Source organism: Syngnathus acus, chromosome 17 (genome assembly GCF_901709675.1).
Source record: "Syngnathus acus chromosome 17, fSynAcu1.2, whole genome shotgun sequence".
In the NCBI taxonomy this organism is placed as follows: Eukaryota; Metazoa; Chordata; class Actinopteri; order Syngnathiformes; family Syngnathidae; genus Syngnathus; species Syngnathus acus.
The window spans coordinates 7,924,653-7,950,642 of record NC_051102.1 but is presented as its reverse complement, the minus strand read 5'-3'; the positions used below and the strand labels follow the sequence as shown (position 1 = coordinate 7,950,642).

General features: G+C 44.8%; 1 protein-coding gene across 11 annotated transcripts in view; it reads left to right on the top strand.

Annotated features, from left to right (window-relative positions):
* The window catches only part of LOC119137572 (adhesion G protein-coupled receptor L2-like), a 68,293-nt gene that overhangs the window by 24,034 nt on the left and 18,269 nt on the right, over nucleotides 1–25,990 (top strand). For 5 of the 11 annotated variants that reach the window (XM_037276985.1, XM_037276982.1, XM_037276987.1 and 2 more), the window contains exons 3-10: nucleotides 5,993–6,206; nucleotides 9,377–9,486; nucleotides 10,891–10,905; nucleotides 11,845–12,645; nucleotides 19,982–20,275; nucleotides 21,197–21,297; nucleotides 22,503–22,688; nucleotides 24,115–24,153. In XM_037276985.1, the coding sequence (XP_037132880.1) occupies nucleotides 5,993–6,206; nucleotides 9,377–9,486; nucleotides 10,891–10,905; nucleotides 11,845–12,645; nucleotides 19,982–20,275; nucleotides 21,197–21,297; nucleotides 22,503–22,688; nucleotides 24,115–24,153 (1,760 nt within the window). The remainder of the gene's footprint in view (nucleotides 1–5,992; nucleotides 6,207–9,376; nucleotides 9,487–10,890; nucleotides 10,906–11,844; nucleotides 12,646–19,981; nucleotides 20,276–21,196; nucleotides 21,298–22,502; nucleotides 22,689–24,114; nucleotides 24,154–25,990) is intronic. The other 6 variants (XM_037276992.1, XM_037276983.1, XM_037276986.1 and 3 more) reach the window with 3 other exon arrangements.

Sequence of the window (25,990 nt, the reverse complement as noted above, 5' to 3'; positions counted from 1 at the left end):
CGTACATGTGTGCGCCCATAAACCAAAATGTAGAACAGGTCCGAGCGGCAAATGAACACAGGCAAGGATGGATAGACACTTAACAGGTCAGTGACATTTACTTGAGTCCAGATGCCCCCCCAAAGCGGGCCGAGCTGTGAAAAATGGCAGCACGCATTTCAATTGTGACTCATGAAGTGACGACGGAAAAGGCGCCGGCCCAATGTGTACTACATGTGTTGTTGCTTTGCCCTTTTGCGCTCTCGATCTGCGTTCAATTTGTGACGTGTGCCGACACCCCGGCGAGGAGGAGGAGGAGGCCGGCTGAAGCGTGGAGACTGCGCCATGAAGTCAAACTCAATCAACCCCGCCTTCCCCATTCCTACATCTTCCCGCTCCATCCTCCGCCCTCCGGGAAGGTACCTTGAGCGGAAAATCCAGCTGGGTTTTAAGTGGCGGGGCAAAAAAACACAAGCTTGAAAGGGAGTGGAGGCCCGATCAAGCCTGTAAGAGTATATCCACGCCGTACTCGGGGGAGTTTGCATGAAATCACCTCTTTCGGTGCGTTTCATCAACTCCCCACACCAAAAAAATCACGGCACGGATGTCGAGCGAGCAATGAACTAATTCTGTCAGGATGGCGTTCGCCTCAGAGCATGTGAGCTTTTCATCTGCTGAGCTTTGTTTCCCTTTCAGCTGCTTAGCCTCTGTGACAGTTATTTGTCTCTGTGAAAAGGTTTGTTTTTTTCCGCAGACAGTAACACGCCGTTGAATTACCGTCGACTTTTTCCTCGGCTCGACTGACGTGTCAACGGACAGCGCGGCGGAAAAAACGAATCGTATCCGGGTTGACTCCCGGACAGAAATATTCTTGCGTTAGAAATTAGGTTTTCGGGGACCAAGTTTTTAAAAAAAAAAAAAATTTTTTCATTTATTTATCTTTTTAGGATTTTGACTCTTAATTTTGGTAGAATATTATCACTCTTTTTTTTTTTTATATATTAAGGATTTTGACTCTTAATTATACTCATTATTTTACTTTACAATTACATTGACCAAAATGATCATGTTTATTGTACATGACAAATAGTATTAAATTAGATTTTGCTCAGCCGTTCCTGATTGGTGTTAATGTTCAATACCCGCCATATATGTATGTACAGTATCAGAGCAAAACAAACACAAAATGATATTGTGGAAAAAGTGCAGTGTCTCCTTGCGTCATTTTGGAAGTGACTGGAAAAATAGCATCACTCCTAAATAATCATAAAATTCTTACTTCACCAGGCGTGTTTTCCCTAACTCTGAATCAAATGTTTTATGATCATGATCCATGGTGTCATTGCTTGGCCTGGCTTCCTGCTCCAAAACCATAAAATTGGTGTCATTGTAGAGCTGTGCTGTAATATCCCATCATGTGGTATTAAAAACACATTTCTTTTTTCTTTTTTTTGCCTGAGTCATTGTCAAACTTTGACTTTGAATGTCTCACTGGTAATAGGAGCAACGAGGCTCGACTCGTGCAGCTGCTTGGACCGCTTTAACGCTTATTTTCTGCCTCAACAACCGCAAGTGCCCCCAAACACCCGCCCGTCCGCCCGCCCCCTCCCTCCCTGAAACTCTCTTACAGCTCAGCATCAGGTCCAAAAAAACAGTCTTGGTTCTCTTCACCAGCATTCCCCAACAGCATTTGAATTAGGAAACATCACGATGTAAAACATCACAGAAGGCAGCGTTGCACGGAATCCCAAATGGACAGGATGGATTTGCAAATAGCAGGTTTCTATTTTGGAATCCTCCTATCGCAATCTAGAGTGCCTGATAGTGGCCGTCTGGGAAAGGGCGGGTGCGGCTGCGGCTATTGCGGTCTTGTCTGACACCGTCTTTAGAAACAATTCCCAACAAGACGAGCCCGGAGCAGATGGATTGAAGTGGCACTGCAAACGCGAGCAAAATGTCTGCCACTTGAAATATTGTGTTGTCGGTATTTGAAAAGCAGGTGTTGTTTTTGCCCCAAATCTCCTAGCTCATCTCACACCTTGCCACCAGGCGTCATTCACAACATGGCTATGGCGGGAGAATCCTCACAAAAATACACATTGTCTGGAAATACAAAACCTGAATTGAAATATGTACCAAATCATGTTTAATCCCCACCGCTAATTGATGTTAGCTTATCCTGTTAACCACCGGTAGCCATATTGCCTGCCACTTGTAAACAAAAGATCTTTTCCACATTTTACATTCCATTAGTGCTTTTCTCATTATCTTGGTTTGAGAGTAGAATTTTTTTTTTCGGATAGCGTTTTCACTTTGATATACCGCCACACATTTGAGTTGCTGCTACTTTGTGCCCCTACTAGCAAGAATTCAATCATGTTTGTGCTACTTTTCAAATTCCCGTTGGAAATCTCCATTCCAAAAGAAAAAAAAAAATGTTACTCCCTCCGGATATAGGATTATGAAGGCATTGCCGGGCCGTTGGAGGCCAAGCTTGACTCTCAGATCTCCTCTTGGGCTGCCAGAATTATTGTGAAGCAAACAACATAAAAAGACAAACAATCTTCAAGTGGCCCCGCTGTGGCCACGGCGGGGGCGCTCTTATTTGACTAAAGGCTACACCCTCCTTTATGGGCGCACAAGAGAGTGTCTCCGTCAAAGGAACAATGGGGGCCAGACGCAGGGGGAAACGGGGCCCATTTGCATGCAGCTGTTTGCCGTTTCCAAGACCACAAAGGCCAATCAAAGGAAGCTTAATGGGGGATGACAAGCGTCAAGCCATGCTTCTGCACTCCGTCTGCGTCAGTCCTCGCCGCTCTGTCTAACTTCCAAAAACTGTCCCCCCTTTTTTTTTTCGAAAACAAAAAAACTTTCCACTCGTTCTTACATATCCGTAGGCGGTTAGGCTCAAAAGGTCGGCCATGACTCCACCCAAGATGAACTCCCCAGATAGTTGCGCGTCACGGTCCGGCGGCCTCGCTAGCCAAATGGCAACATTTCGACATTATCATTTCATTTCACCTTCGGGGCTTTTAAAAGCACCACGGTGCATGCGGGATGTTTCCGATGCGCTCATCTGAGCTGCCGAGCCGCTTCCAATTTCAAGGGTGTTGATAGAAAACAAAATATGAATTAGGAGGGGGGATTTTTTCGGCAGTGAATTATAGACTGTCAACTGAAGAAGTAAGGGGGGGTGGAAAGAAATCCCTGAATGCAACATATTGAGGAGCGTTCCCGGGCCTGGCTTGGCTCTCTGTTGAGCTCAATAGAAGGCTTAGCAGGCAGGTCAGAGGGAGGAATCTGAAAAGCTACTTTGCTCAAGTCACTCACTGACCAGAATGCATGATAAGGCTTCATGTCAACAAGGCCGCCAATCGGGATCACAGCCAATTATAGGCAGGGCAAAATGGTTACCATGGAGATTCGACAAAAGCCAGAATTCAATTCCCTCGCTGATTGTGTGAATTTGTACAATACAATGCAATACAACTTTATTTATGTGGCGCATTTCACAATAGCTGCATGCTCTGGATGGTTTCCCTTTGTGACCTTTTGTCACCTGCCATCAGCCAACGTCTCCAAAATTGAGTCGTCAAACAAAACGCCAGACAAAAAGATGTTCATACGTCAGTGGGACGCCGGAATTTTGCGTGCATCACCCTGCTCGCCTTTTTTAAAGTCTCGGTGAACTGGAACGCAAACAACCGGGAACCTGCCAGGACTCGAGGTAACTATTGGTTCCACAACTGGAATGACTGCTAAGGTGCAAAATCTTTTTCCAAGTCATAGTTTGGACGCTGTCCATTATGTAGACACGTTTTTACTCAAGATTTGCACCAAAACAAAAGATTCATTAAATACCGTTGTGGTTTTATTTGCCGTAATCTTGACACCCAACCAACCAATCAAATGAGGTGAAAATGACACCCACTGTTTTAGTGCTGCTGTTTTGGGTAGTAAACAGGCTCAACAGTTAACTCCTGCATGTCCACGGGTGAACAATAGCGTCTATGAAATGTGACCGTTACAGTTAGGAAATGGAGCGCGTCCATTTGTCCACATGAACGCACCCAGTCGACTAATTAGGGACAGTGTTGTCCAACCTCTTACTGAGACATATTATGCACCGTATATTGTCAAGCCAAATCTGTCCCTACTCTGTCAAGTACAGGTCAACAAGAAAGTCGTTCATGAAACAGAGATGAGGGAGAATCAATTTGTCCTTTGGATGGCGAGTAACCTCCCCCTAATTGATGCGGCCTTAGCCTCTGTCCAGTATGATTCACGTGGGTAAGGAGGGAAGAGGGCAGCCGAGGCGAGGCGAGGCACTGAACTAATCAATAGCCGGGCCTCCGTTGATGACGGCGTTGCCATCCGAGCTCTGATAGATGTGTCGAATCTACAGCGTAGAGCCCCGAGAAAAGAGGTCACAAAGGCAGGTGACGTAGGTTCCCTCGCGCCGCGGATCCCCTTTCGAATTTTAATGCATTCCTTCCTCGGCTGCTGTGATAAAGCCGTCAGTCCCTCCGTGAGGAATGGCAGACGTGGTGATCATTAGTCTGGCCGCTTAAGCCGCTGACTCCACTCTTGTGTTTTATCAGCCGCCATCCCGCTCGGGTTCTGCGGACGCTGCGGGTAATTGTGGTTGTTATTTGGATAGATGGACTGACCCCGCAGCTCCCCACGCACTGTTCGGCTCGACCGATGTCTGCTAATGAGGTGATAAACAGCGGAGCTAAGCGCAATCCACTTGCACCCGACGCACATGGTGTTATTTTTAAAGAAGGAACCAGTGGCCAAATGCTCGGCGGGATCGACGGCTTTGGTTATGTTAGGAGGAATGCAAGGTCTGTTTTGGAGGAAATGCAGCCAAAGCGTAAATAGAACTTGTTGACAACGTTTTGACGGCCATTTTGAATGAGATTCCTAACACCTATATAATATACCTCCATAGGTGCTGCTGTTTTGGTTAGCAAGCAAGTCAGCAAATGGACTCAGCTGTTAACTCGCATTCCCTCAAATGATAAATAGAATCCACTCGCCTTAATGTTAGTTTCAAGAAACGTTGGCCGCCTTCCACCCAGTTAGTTTATTTTCCATGGTCTACGTTTTGCAGACATACGTTTTTGTCACGGCGACAGACGAAATAACGCCTGGGCTTTTTGAGAGGAATTTCAAGTAGGAGTCACTCGGAAACTTTGAGCGTTTCAAGCGACGCTAATTGCGTCGGTCGGGCTGCCGCTGTCAAAAGCGTGAGGGTAATTAGAGTGAGGGGGCAAAATGAACCCGAGGTGGTAAGTGTTGCTGCGTGACAAAGCCGGGGTTAGCCAATGGGGCTGCGCCAGAGGTAGCAGACTGAAGGAAGGGCTAATTAGGAGCGAGAGAAAATACCGACGCCGGCTGCCCCCTCGGGGGCCCGCCATTCTAGCAAACAGCGGCGATTATTGACACTTCATGCAGCTCTCAGCTTGCATTCCGTAAGTGGAACACATTTACATGTTCTACTTACGTAGACTCTACCTAATTGTTTTTTTGTTTTTTTTCTTCCCTTCAAGTCTTCTCAGAGTTGCAGGCAGCTGCATTTTTTAAAAACTTTGGTTCATTTCAACCCCTGATAATAGATTCCCTTTTTTCCCTCTCGTCTTTTCTTTCTCTCTCTCGCTTCCTCCCGCCATAGCCCAGTCGGTCTTTGTGAAATGGCATTTTATTATTCAGACAAGAGAATACTCCATAATAGCCTATTTCACTCTAATGTCCTGGAAGGAGGGTCATTTTTGCAATGAAAAAGCTCATTTTCTCCCCTGCTTGCTGCACTTATTTGGCCACACTCACATCCTGGCTTTTTCACGTATAGATTTTCCGTCACGTGGACTCCACTTTTATCTGACAAAGCTGTTTGGATGATTTTTTACAGTTTATTCCGCTCTTTTCTCTTCATCCAAAACAAACAAAGCCTCCCGCTTGACGTGAAATGTTAGTCATCGATGTTTTTTTGCGTCGTGTTTCCTCTCAGGATTCAGCCGCGCCGCCCTGCCCTTCGGCCTGGTCCGGCGAGAGCTATCATGCGAGGGCTACGCCATCGACCTGCGCTGCCCCGGCAGCGACGTCATCATGATCGAGACGGCCAACTACGGGCGGACAGACGACAAGATCTGCGACGCTGACCCGTTCCAGATGGAGAACGTCAACTGCTACCTCCCCGACGCCTACAAGATTATATCACAAAGGTTTGTGAGAGGAGACGAGTGGAGTTTGTTTGACATGAAATGCATGAAACGTTTTTTTCCACCCCCCTCTCAATATAGCGGATGTTTTAACACGAGACTTTCTTCCATCGAGTTGGATCTCAACAGGATACATGAAGTTGCCTCTCTTGTCCTGTCTTTTGTTTTCATTGACATTGAAACTCTTTTACACAGAGATCCTGCAAAAAATAATTGAGAGATGCTGTGTTGTTAACACAGAACCCAACAAAGTTCTTTCATGGACCTGCATGTAATTTCAGTCTTCCATATCCAGTGGTAAACATTGCAGTCATTCATTTGTGGTTGCATTGAAATTCTTTCCTCCACCAAAACTGATGGGATTAATTCTCGACAGGCAGGAATATATGTGAGTTATTAAAATTAGTGCAAACTCCCACAGACTGTGAGTCACCCCAAAGCCTCCTAATTCCCCATCTGGGGCGGCGACTTTGCTTTGTTCAAACACTTGTACGCCATTGAAGTGGCTGTGCCTCAGGTAGCAGGCAACGCTCATCACGGCGCCTTTCATCCCGTTTAGCCTCTCACAGGATGTTGCCTCGCTGTCAAGCAGCGGCGGCAACACTTCACTGCGCTCCCCCCCCCTCCCCCTCTCTGTGTATTTTTAAAGGCCAACGGATGAAGTATTCATAAATAGTAACCAGCAAAGTTCAGCTTGCACGCACCGAGCTCTGTCCTCTTTAGCCGTCTTCTCGCTATCTCCCGCCTTTATACGTGACGCCGCGCGGGAATAGAACCGAGCCCCGCCGTCTCAACCCTGTCCTTCAGAATCGACACCTCAAGTCCCCGTTTTCTTACGGCATCTGCGCCTCGGTACACACCTCATCTGTCGCCGAGTTACACTCTCGACCGCACTTCAAAAACAACATCCCTGACAAAGTCTCCCTCGGGAGCTCGGGCGAGAAGCAACCGTTCGGATTCAGCCCGACGATCAGATTATCGAGATCAAAGGGTGTGACCGTCATCACGATGGCAACAGCCCAAAAAGCTTGGCTCCATTTTACTCTGTCTTCCTCTGAGCTTTGCAGAAACTAAAAACATGCTGTGGCCCGGCACTAAAATGATCAAGTACTCCAAATAGTGTGTGTGCGCGTTTTGTAATGCCGTCTGGTATTTGCTACCTCTTCGCTGACCCGCTCATAAAGCAGCTGAATGAATCCTTCTCTGCCTGGTCAGAGGTGCAAAAGGACAGCTGAGATTGAAAAGGTGTTTTTTTTTTTTCTTCTCCTCTCTCTCGCTCGCTCCACCACGAGAATGAGCTCAGTGCAATTGAGCCGCAATCACATGCAATAGTAGCCAAGTAGGAAGAGCCGAGTTTGATAAAGCGTGAACATTCTTTACCCCACCTTAAAAAGAGCATTTAATATTCTTTAAGTAAGCCGACGAGCTGTGTAACACTGGCGCGGATATTACAAGCGACGTGCCTAACGTATAGGAAGTCTTGGCACGTATTCAAGCGGCTCCATAGTGCCGCCGGGTTTCTATTTGCATCAGACAAGATGTTCTCGAAAGAAAGTGGCCACTGGACCTAAGTTTCATCAGCAGATTGCAAGCGAGAGACTGGAAGAATCACAGAAAGGCGTAGAAGTAGAAAATGATGATGAAAAGTCATCTTTTGACTTTCACATGCATCCTGGCCCTGTTGTCCCAAACAATCCCATTTGTTAGGCCTCCTGAATGACTCATGGCTCTTTTAAACATTCCCTCCAATGTTTAAATGTACGTGCGGCTTGCGTGACAGCTGCTGACCTTGTGAAATATTCATGTCGGCCTCCTATTTTTTTTTTTCCCCCCCTTGTGTGTGCGCCTCAGTTACACTTGCCCGCATTATCCCCCTTTGCCATCACTCTGCCTCAAATGAACTCGTTTGAAGTGCAAACGTCGCCCCCATCCTCACTTTTCCTCCCTCGCTAACTCCCTTTTCCTCTTAACTTGAACTTTACTTGCACCTAAAATCATTTGCAAAAAAACAGTTTTACAATTGGCACGGCGCGCCGTTGCCGATCTCGTCTCCCGTTGATGTGTTTTCTGCACGCGAGCATGGGGGAGCGTCTCTGTCTGTTACATGTCACAGCCACCTGCCGTGTGATGCTTTAACCAATCTCTTCCCTCTCCATAGACGCAGAGGAAATGCCACCGCTAATACTCGACATGCCTTGAGCTGCTGTTTTTCATGAGCTGCTATCTCTATCGTGTGCACTTACGCACACGACAGCCCTTCTGCTGTGCTGCCTCCAAGTTTCCCCATCGGTCATAACACATTTACAACTGATTAAATACCATTATGTTTAATTACTATATGTGCAAGAACACACAAAGCAAGGCCAGATTCTTAGATTAGAACACACAATTTAGAAAACATATACAACACTCTACAACTGGCTAGCTAGCTACTAGCTAAAACAGGATGCTAATAATTCTTATTAATCAACACCAAACAGATGAATTCAAATGCATAAATGCTGTTGCATAAAATTTGAATCAAAGACTTTTGTTCTTACCAAAAGTGGCTTGCTACAAGAGAAGAAACTTTTAGATTAAAGGTTTGGCAGGAAACTAGCTAGCAAGCAGCTATTACTTTACTTAACATCTACACTCCTTGATTATCGTCAACAAACAGACTCACTCAAATGTACGACAACAGTCGGAATATCTAATCAGTCTTTTATTAATGCAAAACTGCTCGGTGCCAAGGAACAAAACTTTCAGGAAAAAAAAAGTTTAGCTAGCGAGTGGGTATAGGGAAAGATAATTCAGCAACCTTCACTCGGTGTTCAACAAACTGACTCATATGTATGACTACCACTCACAGATATCCACTCACAGAATCTTTTATTTACGCTACATTCCTCAGCACCAGAAAAAGCATTCGTGGGAAAAAAACATTTTGCAGAAAGCTACCGAGCTAATGCGAGAGCACTCAAACTAACTCAACTCAAATCCTTTGTTTACAAAAAGCTACTTGCTACCTGACCGAGAATCCTCTCAGTCAATTCTTAGGGTGCGGATCTTGAAGGTCTAGCACCCCACATCATCGTAACGACGAGCTAACGCCGCTCACGACCGCCATTTGTGCCTACTGATCTCTCTGCGGGTGATGACATCTGTGGTCAATCTTGTCTTATTCCCTCTAGGTGCAACAACCGTACGCAGTGTGTGGTTGTCACTGGCTCCGATGTCTTTCCCGATCCATGCCCCGGCACCTACAAGTACTTAGAGGTCCAGTATGAGTGTGTTCCCTATAGTAAGTATCACCTCCACGATGAATGACGAATGACGTTACTGATGTTGTTGTTGCTACTTTGTATTACACGCTCGTCGGAGAGCGCGCCGTGTCAATTTGTGTTTGCGCGCCAACGTGGCAAGCTGCACAGTGCTGATGTAATTTTAAGGCAGTTATTGGCAATGGCTCACCAAGGACGACGCTGGTAAAATATAATGACGAGGGAGTGGAGGGGAAAAATAAAAATCTACTTGGGTCACAGCTCGTGATGGATTTAACGTAACTTAATTTCAGGTTGAAACTGCTACTTTCTGGTGGGTTGAAATATCTATCTGAAATTATAGGTGTATTAATAGCACAAAAAAGATAGTTTTAAAAGTATTTTTTCACTTTTCATTGATGATGTTTCAACCTGGGACAATTCTGATTATCTGTGAATTAAATCAGCCGACGCCAATTACTATTACATGGCTTAGTTGTGCATTTTTCAATTTTAAAGCTGGTCACTAACAATTATTTTAATAATTGGTAAATCTGCTCAGGATTTTTTTTCCACTTAATTTAGGAATCGGATAAAAAAAACAGAAACAGGACATTATTTTCAGTTGATGGTGCAGAAAATGCATGTTGCCATTAATTTCAGCCTAGAACGCTACCGTGTAAACATCTACTCTGTCGTTTAAGGATCGAAATAAGCAATAATTCCTTATCTTGGTCAATAAAATGACATGCTATATTCATGGTGTCACTTGTATTTTGCCAGATTTCCATTTCAAACGTCCCCATTCAATTGATTTTAGTAGACCTTTGAGTTGCAAACGGCATCTGCGTTTATGACGAGAGTAAATCCCGCTTGAAAGCTTGTCTGAGACGAGTTTATTAGAGCATAGCCGAGGTTCACGCGCGCCCCTGTGAAAGTGCTTAGCGTTGATGAATTGTAAACACTTGTACGAAATATCCATTTTTTTTTTCCTGTGTGCGTGTGTGTGTCCCCTTCTTTCAAACAGACCTCCCTTTCACCTCCTGCCGCTAACCTCCTCTGCTGTCTAACCTGTAATTTTTCACGCAGCCTTTCCTTCTGTCCAGCAGTTCTAGAAGCCTTGCCGTTATTATAACATTGTGCGCCGTGGCCCCATTTTTTTTCTTCAAAGTTTGAATCATTAGTTCTTTTAGACGCGTGAATGTCGAATCGCTTTTTAGCGCCAGTTTAAGACATAAGGGAATATGTGCATGACTGTTCATTAACTAACATCTTGCGGGTTTTTTTCTCCCCCCCCCACCCTTAGCTCCTCGTTCCCCAGTTCATGTCACGGTCGCATCCACTCGCAGCTAATTCTCTCCTTGTACCTGCCAGATGACTCATGATAACTTTTCTCTCCCTATTTTACTATTTTTTTCTCTCTCCTTTTCACCGCCCAAAAATAGAAGTGGAGCAAAAAGGTAACTAAGTGGCTCAGTCCACCGCTACTAACTTCCTTCCCCCTGTCTTCTTGTTCTGTGGTGTTGAGTACAAGCACCCCCCCCTAGCCCGCCCGCCCACACACTGACAAATCCTAAACCCATAGGAGGATTGTTTGCACATATGGACTCCCAAATTTTTCACTGATGAATCAATGGAGCTTTTTCTAGTGACTTGAAAGACGCTCAGAAAAACAGATGGTTGGGTGCTGATTTTTCCAGGGTCTCTGACTTTTGTACCCTTGAAAAATGCATTTGTTACTATTTACAGGGTTCACATGGTGTTTGAAATGCGGACAAATGTCTAATGAATATTCAAGTCGCGCTAAACGAACCCACGTTTTGATGACGAATCTTTGGAACAAAGGTTTTGTGATTTCGATTCGGATTGACTTTGTCAAAGTACAGCAACGGCTGACTTCCTATCATGAGAAATTTTGATGTCGGAGGACCCGCTTTATTTGCTAAGAAGGCATTCAAAGTTGATTTTGAAAGGCGCGTGAACCCTTTATTTAGTGTGCTTGGCACCGTGATGTGAATAAGCACATGGTGCTAATCCTGTGCCGCTCTTTTATCCCCTCTGCCTCCATTTTCATCTGCTTTGCTGCCATTGACGGAAGATTGTTTGTTCTTTTTTCCTCGCCAACAACGTAACGGCTTTTTATTTTTGCATGTGTCGACGTACGCCAAATGAACTCTTGATTTGACGTCAGACATCTCAGCCCCTTTCACACAGCACATTCCATGGCCGGTTTGAAAGGGGCTGATATTAGAGATGGAATGTCAATCTCCATTTGTGCTGTCCTTCATTTACAGGATTCTTAACTTTTTCCACGTTATTTTGTCCCCCCCTTCCCCCCACCCCAATTCTCCCGACTGATTCTTGACTTGCGCCTCTTTCCTCTTCTCTCTTTCGCTTAGTCTTCATTTGTCCCGGGACGCTGAAAGGCATCGGCGACGCCACCTTCTTGTACGAGGCGGAGCAGCAAGCGGGGTCGTGGTGCAAAGACCCGCTGCAAGCCGGCGACAAGGTCTTCTTCATGCCCTGGACGCCGTATCGCACGGACACTCTCATCGAGTACGCCTCCCTGGAGGACTTCCAAAACAATCGGCAGACCACCACGTATAAATTGCCCCACCGGGTGGACGGCACGGGTTTCGTGGCCTACGACGGCGCCATCTTCTTCAACAAAGAGCGCACCCGAAATATCGTCAAGTTCGACCTGCGCACGCGGATCAAAAGCGGCGAGGCCATCGTCAACAACGCCAACTACCACGACACGTCGCCGTACCGCTGGGGCGGCAAGACAGATATCGACCTGGCGGTGGACGAGAGGGGCCTGTGGGTCATCTACGCCACGGAGCAGAACAACGGGCGCATTGTGGTGAGCCAGCTCAACCCGTACACGCTTCGCTTTGAGTCCACGTGGGACACGGCCTACGACAAGCGCTCGGCCTCCAACGCCTTCATGGCGTGCGGCGTGCTCCACGTGGTGCGCTCCACCTACGAGGAGGGCGAAAACGACGGCGCAGCGAGCCAGATCGACTACATCTACAACACCAAGCTGAGCCAAGGCGAGTACACGGACATCGGGTTCCCCAACCAGTACCAGTACATCACGGCCGTGGATTACAACCCCAGGGACAACCAGCTCTACGTGTGGAATAACTTTTACATCCTCCGCTACGATCTCGACTTCACACCGCCGGATCCCGTTGAAGGTGAGATTTCCCACAAAATGTTCACACCGTTACCCACCAATCGGGGATGAGTAAATAATCGTTAGCTTCCTTCCCCTGAAAGCAGTTTGTGTCCGTCAACAAGAAGCTTCAGGCGGCATCTGACTCGGCTGTCATTTCGTTTCATGTCACAATCACGGGAGCCTGCGTCTCGACTCATTTGAGTGCTGACCACGCGCGTACGAGGATGTGTGATTGTAAATATTGAGCCGTATCAGAAATCCAATCAGAAATGACAGATTCACCTTGCAATAAGAGCGGTATTTCTCCCAGGGCGATTGCATGGCCACCAAAAAGCCTCTTCTTGATTACCATGAGGGACGCCGAGGCACTCATCCCAGCTGGGGCTCGGCCGGCCCCTATCGCATTCCATAATCCCCAAAACTATTACTGTCACTGGCCTCTCCAACCTTGCCTGGCGTGCGGGTAATATATCTGAGAGGTATTGGCGAACAGCGTGACACGGGTTGTTCGCGCCTCCTTCTACCTCAAATTTGGTTGCCATGCCAGCGTCAGTGGCACCACAGGAACCTTTTTTGTATTTCTGCGCCAGTCTTTGATTTCAGATTCGCTCAGTGATGAATTTTCTCTGATCAAATGTTGAAGACATTTGCCATTTCAGGAGAAATTGCGTGCGAGTATTGAAAAGCTGATTGGGGACAAAATATGGATTGAATGATATCAAATCATGTGGAATGGGAATGAATGAGGCATTTTTGGCGGGATGTGGAAATCGTTACCAAGGTGAATTTGTTGAATTTCAAATGAGAACAATGACGTGAATCTGTTTCATTGGTTGTCATTAGTAATGACTAGGGAGATTTGAAAATTTTGGGTTAACTTTTGTCAACTTGAAATTTTTTCCCAAGGTGAATCGAATGAGCGTAATGTTTTGAATTGGAAATTATGTGAATATGCAAGGGTCAATTTTTGAAGCGCTGAAGTGACTTGCCATCAAACCGCTAATGTCCGCAATTATCTGTCCTCACTGAGCTGAGCTAAGCCTGCTTGGTGGAGAAACATCTTGACCCAACTTGACTTCATCGCAGCACAGACTTATCAAAAATGATTCAGGGATTTTTAAATCTGACATTTTTCGGGGCATTTTAGGCTAATTTACCCAACAGAGAACTGACTACACCTGCCCGATTACGGCCACAATTATCTGTACTCGTTGAACCGGGCGAAGCCTGCTTGGTGGGGGGGGAAAAAAAAAAACCTCTTGACCCAACTTGACGTCATGCTGGCGTATCAGGTTGCGCTTCCACATGACCAAGCGGCACCTCTGGATGCCAGCTGGAAATGCGATTGCCGACGCGGCCTTGTCGAAGGGACTTGTCGTCGACGACGCCTCAATGGGGGCTGTGTACTCCTGAACTCTGGCCTCTTGTCAACACGTCTGTTTGTTTTCCCGCTGGAGCCTGGAATCTGTCCAGCACCATAACTCCACACTCCAAGGGAGGGAGGGTACACCCCCCCCCCCCCCACACTCACAAGTATGGATCTGCTTTTGTTGAACCTTCCATTATGAGTTTGATAAGGTGCATATTGTGAAGAACACTTGTAATGAGGTCATGTGCCTCCTCCACTGTTAACAACGTATATGAATGTAATTAACGAGTGAGTGATCATAATTGCCCTCTTTGTCTCGAAAGAGGCTGCGAGAAGGAAGAAACTGGCCATGGCGGAGCTTTTCCAATGCCTTTATGTGCTCTCTCAGCTACTGTTATGCTTCGCTAAACATAAATACCACATTACCTCGAAGCAGCAGGAACAACGGCGCATTCCGTCAGAGAAGCCGACCGAACACGCTTCGTTATTTTATTCTTCGGCTTAAGTAGCAGCGCCACGTTTTATCGTGGCTCTTTGCTTTCATTCTTGAAATGTCGTGAGGGAAAATCTTGGCCTGGTTGGACCGCCGCTTGGAAATAATTGGCCCGTCACGTTTACACCTTCTTTTGGATTTATGGCAGCCGACAGCGTTCCCTTTACATGGGACGACCTATCCCGCACGAGCGTCTAATGGCTGTGAAATAATGTCAGTGCGTGGAACCAAGGGGCCAGTCCACATGTAAAGGAAATTAATTGCAGTCGTTGAGATTCACCGACCAATGAATCTCCAAAGTGTATTTCTCATTTTTTATTTCCATGCGACAAGCGTGTCATTTTACAGCACAAAATACATAAGAAGATTCAAGGCAACGAGTTTGTGTTTGCTTTTCTAAATCGGGGGTACTATTTCTAGTTCTTGGTCAACTGGAGTTCCAAATAAGAGCGCAGACCTTCACCAAGGCCAAACATGGATAACTTCAATGACCACCTTCAACAATATAAGTATTAGTATTTTGTCAAGGAAAGGGAAAAAACTTTGGATTCTCAACCAATTTGAATTCATGGCCATTACTTTCTTGTTCATTCTTCGCCTTTAACAAAATGAAATAGCTTTCACCCAATCTGCTCGGTGATGACAGCAAAGCCTCCTTGGCTGAGTTAATCATTGTTCACCTGGTTGTTATTGCTTTGTTTGCGCTTGTGTTCGTCTTTCTAATTCCGCACTTGATTGATGTGATTAGCAAACATCCCTGTCGTTATTGATCATTTCGCTGATTGTTTCGGGCCACTTCACACGTCATTAGAAGAAAATGTCAGTAAATGAATTGCAAACAGAGCATTGTTGAGCCATCGATTGAGCTTCTTCAAAAGCATGCCGATAAGCAACAAAGGCAGACGGCACCTGCGAGGCCACCTCACTGCTTTCTTTAATAAAGAAGGAATAATTCAGGAGAGCCAATAATTGCCAGGATCGTTTCAAACTAACAAAGAGCGAAAGGGGAGAATGACTTTGTCTTCCAAGTAACATTTGATCCGGGTTGTCAAACCAAACAGTTTTAAGCCGCCGCCGTGTCGTAAGCATGAAATGGGTGTCCACTGTGAATTGAAATGTCAAACTAAGCCCGACTTTCCTTGCGTGCTTCTCCCAGCTGATTTTTGTGCGTGCGTGCCACTTCACCGCGTTCTCATTTACTTGCGCATCCCTGAATGATGGTAAGCCTTCAAGTTGCCTGAATGCATTCAACTTTGAGACAGCAGCGGCATATAGAGTACAGCGTACGCCGTGTCCCAATTAGTCAGCCAATTAGAAGGGACGTCATGTCAAAAGATTTCTTTACAGTAATATGTTCTATGCTAGCCCGCTAGTCTAAACATGACATTCTGATGTGTGTTGCGTTTGTGAAATATGAATTAAGCAGAAAAAAACCCGCCACCCATTTTAATCCATCTCAGCGGGCGGCCATTTTGCCACGACGTCATAGTTGCTCAGGGTTCACAAAATGACCGAACATGGCTCAGCAAACTCCGAAAACAGGTGAGCCATGTGTGACGCCACTGTGATGTCATCTTCAGTTGACATCGAGTGGCAAAATGGCCGCCCTCTGAGGTAGCTAAAAAAAACTATGCCTTATTTTGCTGCTTAATTCATACTCCAATTCATCAGAGAACCATATATGGACTCGTAGAGCAGCATAGAACAAATTCACTCCACCCTTCTGCAGTTGAATAAATACTCAGCCAGTATTTGTAGACATGTACTTTTGCCCCTTTGTATGCATTTTTGTTGTGGCCGGTTAGGCTTTTTCCTTGAATGTGCCATGTCTGCATCGCCACCAAATTCACTTCCAGGCCTCATAAATTACATGCGCGAGACACAAGCCTTTTCTGTCTGCTGCTCTTTAAAGAAGTGTCATGACCGTTGGACAGGCTGCTTTTTCATCTCCAGAAATAATATTCCGAAGTTAGCAACGGCACATGAACCGTCGCGTTTCTTTCTGCCTTCCACGCCGCAAAACCTCGACTGAAAAGCGGAACGGCGTTGAAGAAAGAGAAAGGCCTGATGTAAAATTCATGTCTTGTGGGATTTGTTTCACTGTCATTAATTACCAGCTCTTGCTTGAGGTGAAAAAGGCAAAAGGAGCAACTGTACTTACTGTTTTCATCCGCGAATGAAGGCTAACCAACAACCGTCTTCTGTGGTTTCAAACAGAGCCACTTATCTCTCATTTTGGATGGAAAGTCGAGTTATAAGGACAAATTACATTCTATTGTAGATTTACACTTTAGGTCTAATGTATATAAATCCAAAGCAAGCAGCCTGTCAGCTTGGCCTCATTGTTGGTGGCTTTAGCGTCAAGCTAGCATTAGCTAGAAAAGAAAAAAAGTCTCCGAAATTAACTGAACTCTTGTGAAGTGTACCGGGTTCTGACACTGGTTTGCATGTGTCCGACCTACTGATTTTGCTGCCATTTCATTTTTGTATCGTCAATGCAAAGGAAGGAAGCGTATCCAGGAATGTGTGCCTTTAATTTGCATTTACAGCAAGAGGATTATTCTTGTCAGGCATTTTTTTCCAAAATGTAAAACAATTAGAGGGAATTGTTGGGCTTAAAGTTGTCGTTTGCCGACACTAAATAACTGGTATTAGGCGGCTTACGAGTCTTTTGGTGTCTGGTGAAAGCGGTTGCCAATGTTGACAGTGTTCGCATTTAGGGAAAATTAATATGTATATATTTTAGCACATCCACCGCACAAAAAGTGAAACGTGGAACATGATGACTAAAATATTTTGTCATCGTAAATTACTCTGGGGAGCTCTGGGGGATTTCTTCTTATTTGTATTTCCCAAGATTGGCAGTGTCCAGGAGTTTTTTTTTTTTTTTTACAGGCAGTTTGCAATTATATTTTGCTCTTCGACAGGCCTACTTTCAGGAAATCATTTACGCGATCAAAAGAGAGTACAGGAAGAAGTCTTTTATAAAACTCTGCAGTATAAAAATAAAGAGCATTTTGGAGGACTAATCGATCTGTGCCGTAAATAGCTTTGGGCAACTGTTGGGCTCGTGCGGGATACGCACGCGAGGCAGCCTGCCGCTTACGTCTGCCGTGGCGGTAAAAGAATGCCAAGTATTGACTTCTTGAGGAGCGGCGGGCGGGTAGGCCATACGTTCACTCATCTCAGTCATTACCTCGCTCATCAAGAGGATGCGCACGCATTTCTGCTTGGCTTGCACAAATGGAAAACTGACTCAACAGACAGGAACACAAAATAGAATAAGAAGTGCAAATGAAGGCTTGATGCTTCATTTGCACAACAACAGCAACGTTGGAAGGCTTTTTCACATAATGTGGGCAACTATTCAGAGAGTCGTGCAAGATGAGCTGAAAATGCTGTATTGAGCACACCGAGTGGAAGAGCTGGCACTCATTTTGGAGCAAAAGACAAAATTGAAGTTGTTGTCATGGAAACCAATACAAGACCGTTTTGAACCTTTTTCAGTCTTTTATATAGATTGACGTACGTAGAAATGGCATGGTTACAATTTATTACCTCCCACCAGTAGCAGTATGATTTTTAAGCTTTTGCTCAATTCGAATTGATATGGTATTAACCTTCCCTGTCGACTATCCGCAGCCGACAACCTAATTAATCAATCAACGAATCAGCTTTAAGTCAGCCCTTCCGACTTGCACGAGTGCGGCTGACACGCTGGAGCGTTAGGTAATTAGCCACAGCTCGCGCCAAACAGAAAGGTCGCTGTGGGGAAATGTGACAATTGCTCCTCTCTGTGGGGTGGTCCGGGCCTTACCGTATTTTCCGCACTATAAGGCGCACCTAAAAACCTCAAATTTTCTCAAAAGCCGACAGTGCGCCTTATAATCAGGTGCGCCTTATATATGGACCAATATTGAGCCATTACAGCAGGCGTGTCCAAAGTCCGGCCCGCGGGCCAAATGTATATATCTTATATATGGACAAAATTTTAAAATGGGCCATTCATTGAAGGTGCACCTTATATATGGACAAAGTTTTAAAATGGGCCATTCATTGAAGGTGCGCCTTATAATCCGGTGCGCCTTATAGTGTGGAAAATACGGTATATTTTTATTTTCCTCACAGCAAACAGCTGTGGCCTAGTGACCGCTACCGCCGCCGTGCAATCGGCTTTGTGTAATAAACTCATATATTCCACTTTGAAGGAAAAAGCAAATATTCCCCCGCCTGGCTGATTAGTGTGAATGCGACAGCGGGCCTCGTCCCCCAGGAAATGGAGATATGTGTGTGATAATGGAGTGTCAGATAGCATGAGATTGCATTTTCACACAATCGCCCTGGGAACCCGAAGACGGCACCGTCGCCAGACCTCATTGTCGAAAGCTGCTTTTATCTACCAATACAATCGGCTTGTTGTGGGTAGAAAAAAAGACAAGTGACCATCCACAAGCCTCTTCTCTTCATATTGGCCAATCCAAACGCTTTCCAGCCTTTTCCCGCCTGATTTCTGCTCTCATTTCCTGTTTATCGCGAGGCGCTCGGCGGGAGATAACATCTCGTCTTGAATCAGCTGCGTCGTGCCACAAACAGCGAGCGCCTTCGTAAGCGTGATGTGCATTAGTAAAGCACAGGTTGACTTTGCAGACTCAATACTGGGTAATCATGTTGTTGCTGATGGTAGAGAGTTTTTTTTTTCCCCAGAAATTGTGTTCGCCTACCAGGTGGCAAAAAGGCAAAAGTAAGCACGATTTGTCTTCACTGCTGACATTTAATCAATCGGAGGTAGCAAATTTTGTTGGGATTTCTTTTTTTATTTATGGATTTAAGGAGGGGTCAAATGATGGATAGAAGGTATTTACCTTCCGTCAAATAAAAGCCCGTTTGAAATCTTTTGCATTCAAAACTACAGCACCGACGAGGCATGCAAATGCTCCCTTAAATTGCTGTAATGTCAGAGATTCTAAAATTATGAAGAAAAAAAAAAATAGTAACATGGACCAATATTCAGCTGTGGTTTATTACAACAGAACTCAACATAAGCCAATTGGTCTGGTTTGCTAAAAACACCCGGTTTATTAAAACAAAATAATAAGTGTTTGTCCTGGTTTATTTAAAGTCTCACCAATTGGCCGTGGTTTATTTTAAAAAGTAATCAAGAGTTGGTCATGGTTTATTAAAACACAGTTTCACCAATAGACCTCTGTTGGTTTATTACAACAATCTGCCCAGGTTTATTAAAACAAAGCATCCAGAGCCCGCTCTGTTTTTATTAGAAGTGAGTTAGACCAATTGGCCTTAATTTTTTACAACACAAGAATAGCAATAACAATCGCCCTGGTTTAGGCCACAAAGTGACAACAATAGTTTTCCTGGTTTATTCAACAAAAACTCCAGATATGTGAACAACCCCCACCCCCATTTGCAGGTGAGTAAAAAACAAAAAAAAATCTATTTATTTTCACTAACATCTCCATGTTTCACTCATTTCAGTGGCACCAGTTGGCGTCTCTTTGCCGCCACCAAGAACAACCACCGTCATGGCAGCCACAGCGGCGCCCACCGCAAAAAAACAAGGTGACCCCTCAGCGGGCGGAGGAGCGGACCCGAGGGACGGCAGGGATCCGTTCGAGGACACCCGAGGGTCGTCGACGGCAGAGCCCATCTTGCCGGAGCTGCCGCCCACGCCCATACGCTTCTGCGAGGCCGTCCAGCAGCGGGCCATCGACTGGCCCCAGACCCACATGGGATCCACCGTGGAGAGGCCCTGCCCTAAAGGCACCAGAGGTGAGACTTTTGTATGTTAGTGCCTTTTCTGTTCATAGTGTATTTTGTGTTTTGACCACCAAAAAATTGTCACCAATACAACAAAAAACGTTTTGATTTTGTGCCATTTTTGTCCGACATGTATTCCGAAAGAGCTAGCTTAAAAAAACTGGTTATTTCAACACTATGCTAACACATTACTTGAAGAAAAAAAAAAAATCCCTGGACGGTTAAAAAAAGATTCTCTGTTGGCGACAGTTTTACCGCATTCGTTTTTCCAGTGGGGCAAAATATAAATCTGAAAAAAGCAGCAGTGCGTGGACAGTCAAGCAACCGTCTTGCGATAAGCACCATTAATTCTACTATCTCGGAGTCGTAATTGCGGGAGTGTATCCGCACGGTCATATTAGATAAGAATTAGTTCCAGTTGCTAAAAGTGTTCGACATCAAAGCCGGCCGGCAGCGTCGGCGCGCTGATGGCCATTATGCGGCTGGGCTGACAATTGTTAGCCGCGCATAGCGTCACCTTAGCACCCTCGTCTCATACGCGCACACACCGACAGCACTGTCAAATTAAAAAGCGTCCGATCAAAGCCCGATTCAGACTTGTTTTGACTGAGGAGGGTTAAAAAGGGAAAAAGGACTACACGCGTTGTCATTGTTGTCAGAGAATAGGCATTCATTAGCCATAATCTGGTGTTTTTATCCCGGCCTTGAAGTGTTTCAAACGTGTCTTGTCGGGGAAGCTAACTGTTAAAAAGAAAAATCCCCCTCTATGATTATTTTCCCTTATACCTTACAAAGCTGCCTTGGCTTAAGCAATGTTTGGAAATGAACACTTAGTTTCCTGCAGCGAAGTGTGTGAGTGAAATCTAAGCGGGAATATCCGAGCGCCGCTATTTTGGCCTCCCTCCAACGTGTGTTTGCTCGCTGCTACCGCAGGCGTCGCCTCCTTCCTGTGCACAGTGGCAGGGAGCTGGTGCTCCAAGGGCCCGGATCTCAGCAACTGCACTTCCCACTGGGTGACTCAAGTAGCACAAAAGGTAAGGAAAAAAAAAACTGTAGAACTAACTGTAAAAGAAATGACGTTTCACTGCAAAAAAAAAAAAAAATTGTATCGTGGATATGGAATTCATACTTGATTTTACAATACAACCCGTTCGTATTGAACCGAATGCTTAACCAAATTATTTTCGTCCCATTAAGTCTACCGGTACTTGTTTATTCTTAGCTAAAGATGCTAAATTAGCATAAAAATGCTAATAGGATTTTTCCATTGAGACTCTGTCCCAACCTGTCTCATTGCGTCTATTGCGACTTAATACTTTAAAGTCACTTTGATACCTAGGGTGCCAACATCCAAAACATTATTTCTGACCCGTTAAGGCCACCATACTTGAAAACATCTGAGAGCAATAAATTCACGAGCTCGCCACTTACGAGTGTGGTTGTCTCGAGTTAAGGCGACAGTCGTTTGGCGGCGACAATCAAAGGCCGACAGCGTATTTCTTCAGTGATTTGTCCACTTTGATTTTCGACAAAACAATGCGCCACGTATCTGATGCAAGCCACGATGGGGAAAAACACATCCCAGACATAGCGAGTTCAGACAGAGTTCCTGGGTGCTGTCAGGAAACATTTTGGCAAATACATCAAATGGGAACCGAGCTCCTGTCCCAAACTACGTGTCAGATTTAAGGGGAAAAAAAAAAGATAGCGAGTCATAAAAATACGTTTGTATCTTAAAAACATTTCTGACTCCAACTTCTTTTCATGTTGCAGAGTTTAGCAGCTGCAAAATAAATCGTGAACGCTGACGACAGCTTCAAAGCTGACTTGGAGCAACAACAAACACTTTTAATTGCCTGAGAAATTTTGTTTTTATTCCATAGTGAGGACATATTTGCATGTGAAAAGCATCCTTGTAGTTTTTTATTTTGGTCTGATCGTGGTTACATTTTGTAATAGACCAGGATTAATCTGTGTTTTGCCGCTTAATTAATATTTTTCTGAATGGCAATATAGCCCAGTTTATTGAAGAATTGAGGGGGGGGGCAAAAATATAGCTGTAATAATTTTATTGGGTAAAAAAAATTATTGTGTTGGTATCAGTCAGGATAAATCAGAGTAAATTGACCAAGTGCAGATGTGGGAAAGCTTTATTTGTGATGCAGCACAACTCACCGCTAATAGCATTAAACTCTGCCCCCTCTCCACTCCCACCCAACCCCCCCGCCGGCACGTCCAGATCCGAAGCGGCGAGAACGCAGCCAACCTAGCCAATGAGCTGGCATTCAACACGCGTGGCCCCGTCTTCGCTGGTGATGTCAGTTCCTCTGTGCGCCTCATGGAGCAGCTGGTGGACATCCTGGACGCTCAGCTGCAGGAGCTCAGGCCCAGCGAGAAGGACTCGGCAGGACGCAGCTTCAACAAGGTACTGTGACGCGTGATCCTTTTTAGGGCCCATTGTGATCTTCTCGTCTTACCCCAGCGGGGTTAAACGGCAGGATGCCGGCCGGGCGAGGCGGCGCGTGCCCTTGTTTTACATACAAGCAAGAATCACAGCGACCCCTTTTTGTTTGCTTGAAATGGACCCAAAATGGGAATGCTGTGAGAATTCAACACGGCGCTATTTTAAGAACAGCCACTCGGCAAACGATACCGAGCGGCAGACGAACGAGGAGGTGCGCTCCGCATCAAACGCCCGTGATGTTCCAACACCTCCGCCGCATGGCTAGGTGATTGACGGTTGTGAAGCCGCGCATTGTTATTCAGACGGCGCCTAATCTGTAAACAAAATGTTTTGCACCCAAAGACGCCCGTTTGTTCGCAGGATCGCAGCTAGTGGGCGTCTTCTAATTTTATCACTTGAGTAGGCAGGATGTGCTTTTTAATGCATGGAACAAGTCGTTTGGTTATTATTAGGGATGGGCGAGTATCGGTATCTGTGCCGATACTTGCCTTAATTTCTAGTAGAAATTACAGGGATAGAAAATTGGTCTGAATTTTGCTCTATATATAGGTCTTTAAAAGTATCTGTCATTCTCTTGGAAGGGAATTTTATGTATCAAACGTATTATAGTATCGTTTCATGGTATCGGTATCGTGAGAAAAAGTGGTATCAAACATCTACAACAGTTATTATTATCATTAAATGCTAAATAAATGTGATTATTACAGTGTTGCAAATTATTATGCACGTGGGATTTTCTCTAATTGTAGACTATCCAAATGGAACTTACATCATTTTTAAGTCATTAATTGTTAGAGAGTAACTTAAGGAACACACAAGTAGTCTCAAAAAATGGAAAAAAAAATGGCTGCCTCCATAAGATATCGTTTTATTCCTCTAGTCCATTCTTTCCATTCTGCTCTGAATATATTACCCACGTTTTACCGAGCATGCTGATAAAGCAGAATTAATAACTTTCAGACATCAACCTCGAAAAGAACATTTTTATCTCGTTGTTGTGAGGGTGCCGTCGTTTGTGATTGGACTCAGTTGGGTGAAAGCAGGGGGAGTCATTCAAGAGCCACAAAAGGAGTTTGTCGTTTATTATTCTCTCCTTGGCAGAAGGTACAAATAATCTCATGGTACATTGTTTATCATCCTCTGGCTTGCGATGCCAAAGGGAGAATCCCACATCCAAACCACAGCTTTTTTTTTTTTTTCCCCTCCCTCGTTTCTCACATCTCGGTGTGAAGAGGTGTCGCATCGGTTTGAGACGATCCCTCTAAAGACTTTCTTTTTCCGCCATTCTTCTTCTCATTAGCACTTGTAATTTATGGTAAGTGGCCTGACTTGGCACTTCCTGTTTCTCACTACTGTCTTTCTTTATTTTGCGTGTTTGTGTGAAAAGCTTCAAAAGCGGGAGAAGACATGCAGGGCGTACATGAAGGTACAATCAGAGAGCCTTTAACATGACGTTTTTGTTCCGAGTCTTGGAAGCATGCAACTTTTTTTTTTTTCTCAGCATCTCTGCGTAATGTCCTTGATTGTTTTACACACTGTGTGCTTGGCTGCCTCCCCATGAACCCCGTTCCATCTGCGAGTGTCAATAGCGTTCCATCTTTGTGCTATCGCTCCATCTTCTTTTCATTTCTTTCCTCACTCCCGCTCACACCCTAATACGTCCTTTCTCGCTGCGTCATCTTCTGGACTCGCGAAACGTCGTGTGAATAATTGCCTTCCCACGGCGATAATTGCACCTCCCTGTCAGCCAGAAGTGTGATCAAAGTGGCATTATGCGTCACTTTTCACATTATACAATTCATTTCATCTCCTGTGCCGTCTTCTCTATAGCATCAAATAAAATGAAAAATTGTCCCCCTGTTGCAATATCTCTGGAATTAATTTCGGACTCTCATTCACATTTTTCTGCTAACAAAAAAAAAAAAGATTCAAATCAAATTCAAATCCAGCCATCAGTCAGGTGTTTCTTCTTCTCCAAAGTAAAGCGCGCCAGCCAGGATGTAACGATCTCCTCCATAGACAAATACAATGCTGCTCAGCCTCTGGCTAGCGATACACTTTTGGCGGTATGTCAAACTTGTTGAGTGGTTTGAAACAGCGTCACATGAATGTAAATATCAGTACAGCGTGGGGGAAAAAAACAACTTGTGATAACAACTTCCAACTGCTTTCAAGCAGCCTCTCGCGGGCTCTTCAAATGGAGCCAAGGCTGTACAAAATTCCGTTTGTAGTCTTTTTTTTTTTTAAATAATATAATAGTTCAGTACTTGTTATATTTGCAGTTTTCAGTGTGAGTTAGCGCCCTAAAAATGCTTCTATGCAAGCAAATTTTTTAGGTCTTCATTACTCGAAATGTCACTTCAAAAGAAAAGAGCTACCCTTCATGGTTTTTTTTTGTTTTTTTACAAATTTGTTTTGTTTCTGTTCCCATTCTGGTTCTAAATATGAACCAATTATTAGTAACCTTAAACACAAACCCAATCGTGATTTCGGACTCACCATTAAGAAGCATCAAGCCATGATATAATATAGCGACTGAAAAATTATTCTCAGCCAAACATGGCAATTGCTCTGTTCTCTATCATCAGTTTTACCTTCGACAAAATATTCCACAGCAGCCTCGGTCACATGAACGATAATAATACACAAAATCAAAAAAAGTAAACATAATAGTTGTCATATAAACAATGTTATTCATGGTTAACCAATGTAAGAATATAGAAATAAACAATACGACGGAGTCCTGAACTAGCGCTGGCAAGGTCGGCGTTGTTTTACCAACATACGATACTCGCGTGGAATGTTTAGCTTACTTGCAACTTATCATAAAGCAGGAAATGAAAGGATTGACATTGAAAACAAGGCAATTTCTTTCCACCATTTTGCTTCAGACTGCCACTTTGGACACGGATTTGATGATAATGCCCCGTCTTCCTTGGGGGGGGGGGTGAATTCAAGGTCACGACAGGCTCAAGAATATTCTTTGCTGGATTTTTTTTTTGAAAAAATATTTGGGGGGTTGCTCTCTCCCTGTGGCCTTTTGTCATTCTTCTTCTTCCATAAAGTAGATGAGCGAAGGTGGAAAAAGATGCTTCCTTTTTGTTTTCCTTTAACTTAAGTTCTCCTTTCTCCTGAGCTGACTTGGGTCATAATTTTGTCGATATATCAGTTGTTGTCACTGTCGGCCATGCATGCCCTTTTTATCGGTCGCCCCCCCCCCCCCCCCCTCACTCCCTCCCCCCGTTTTGTTAATAAAACCCAAA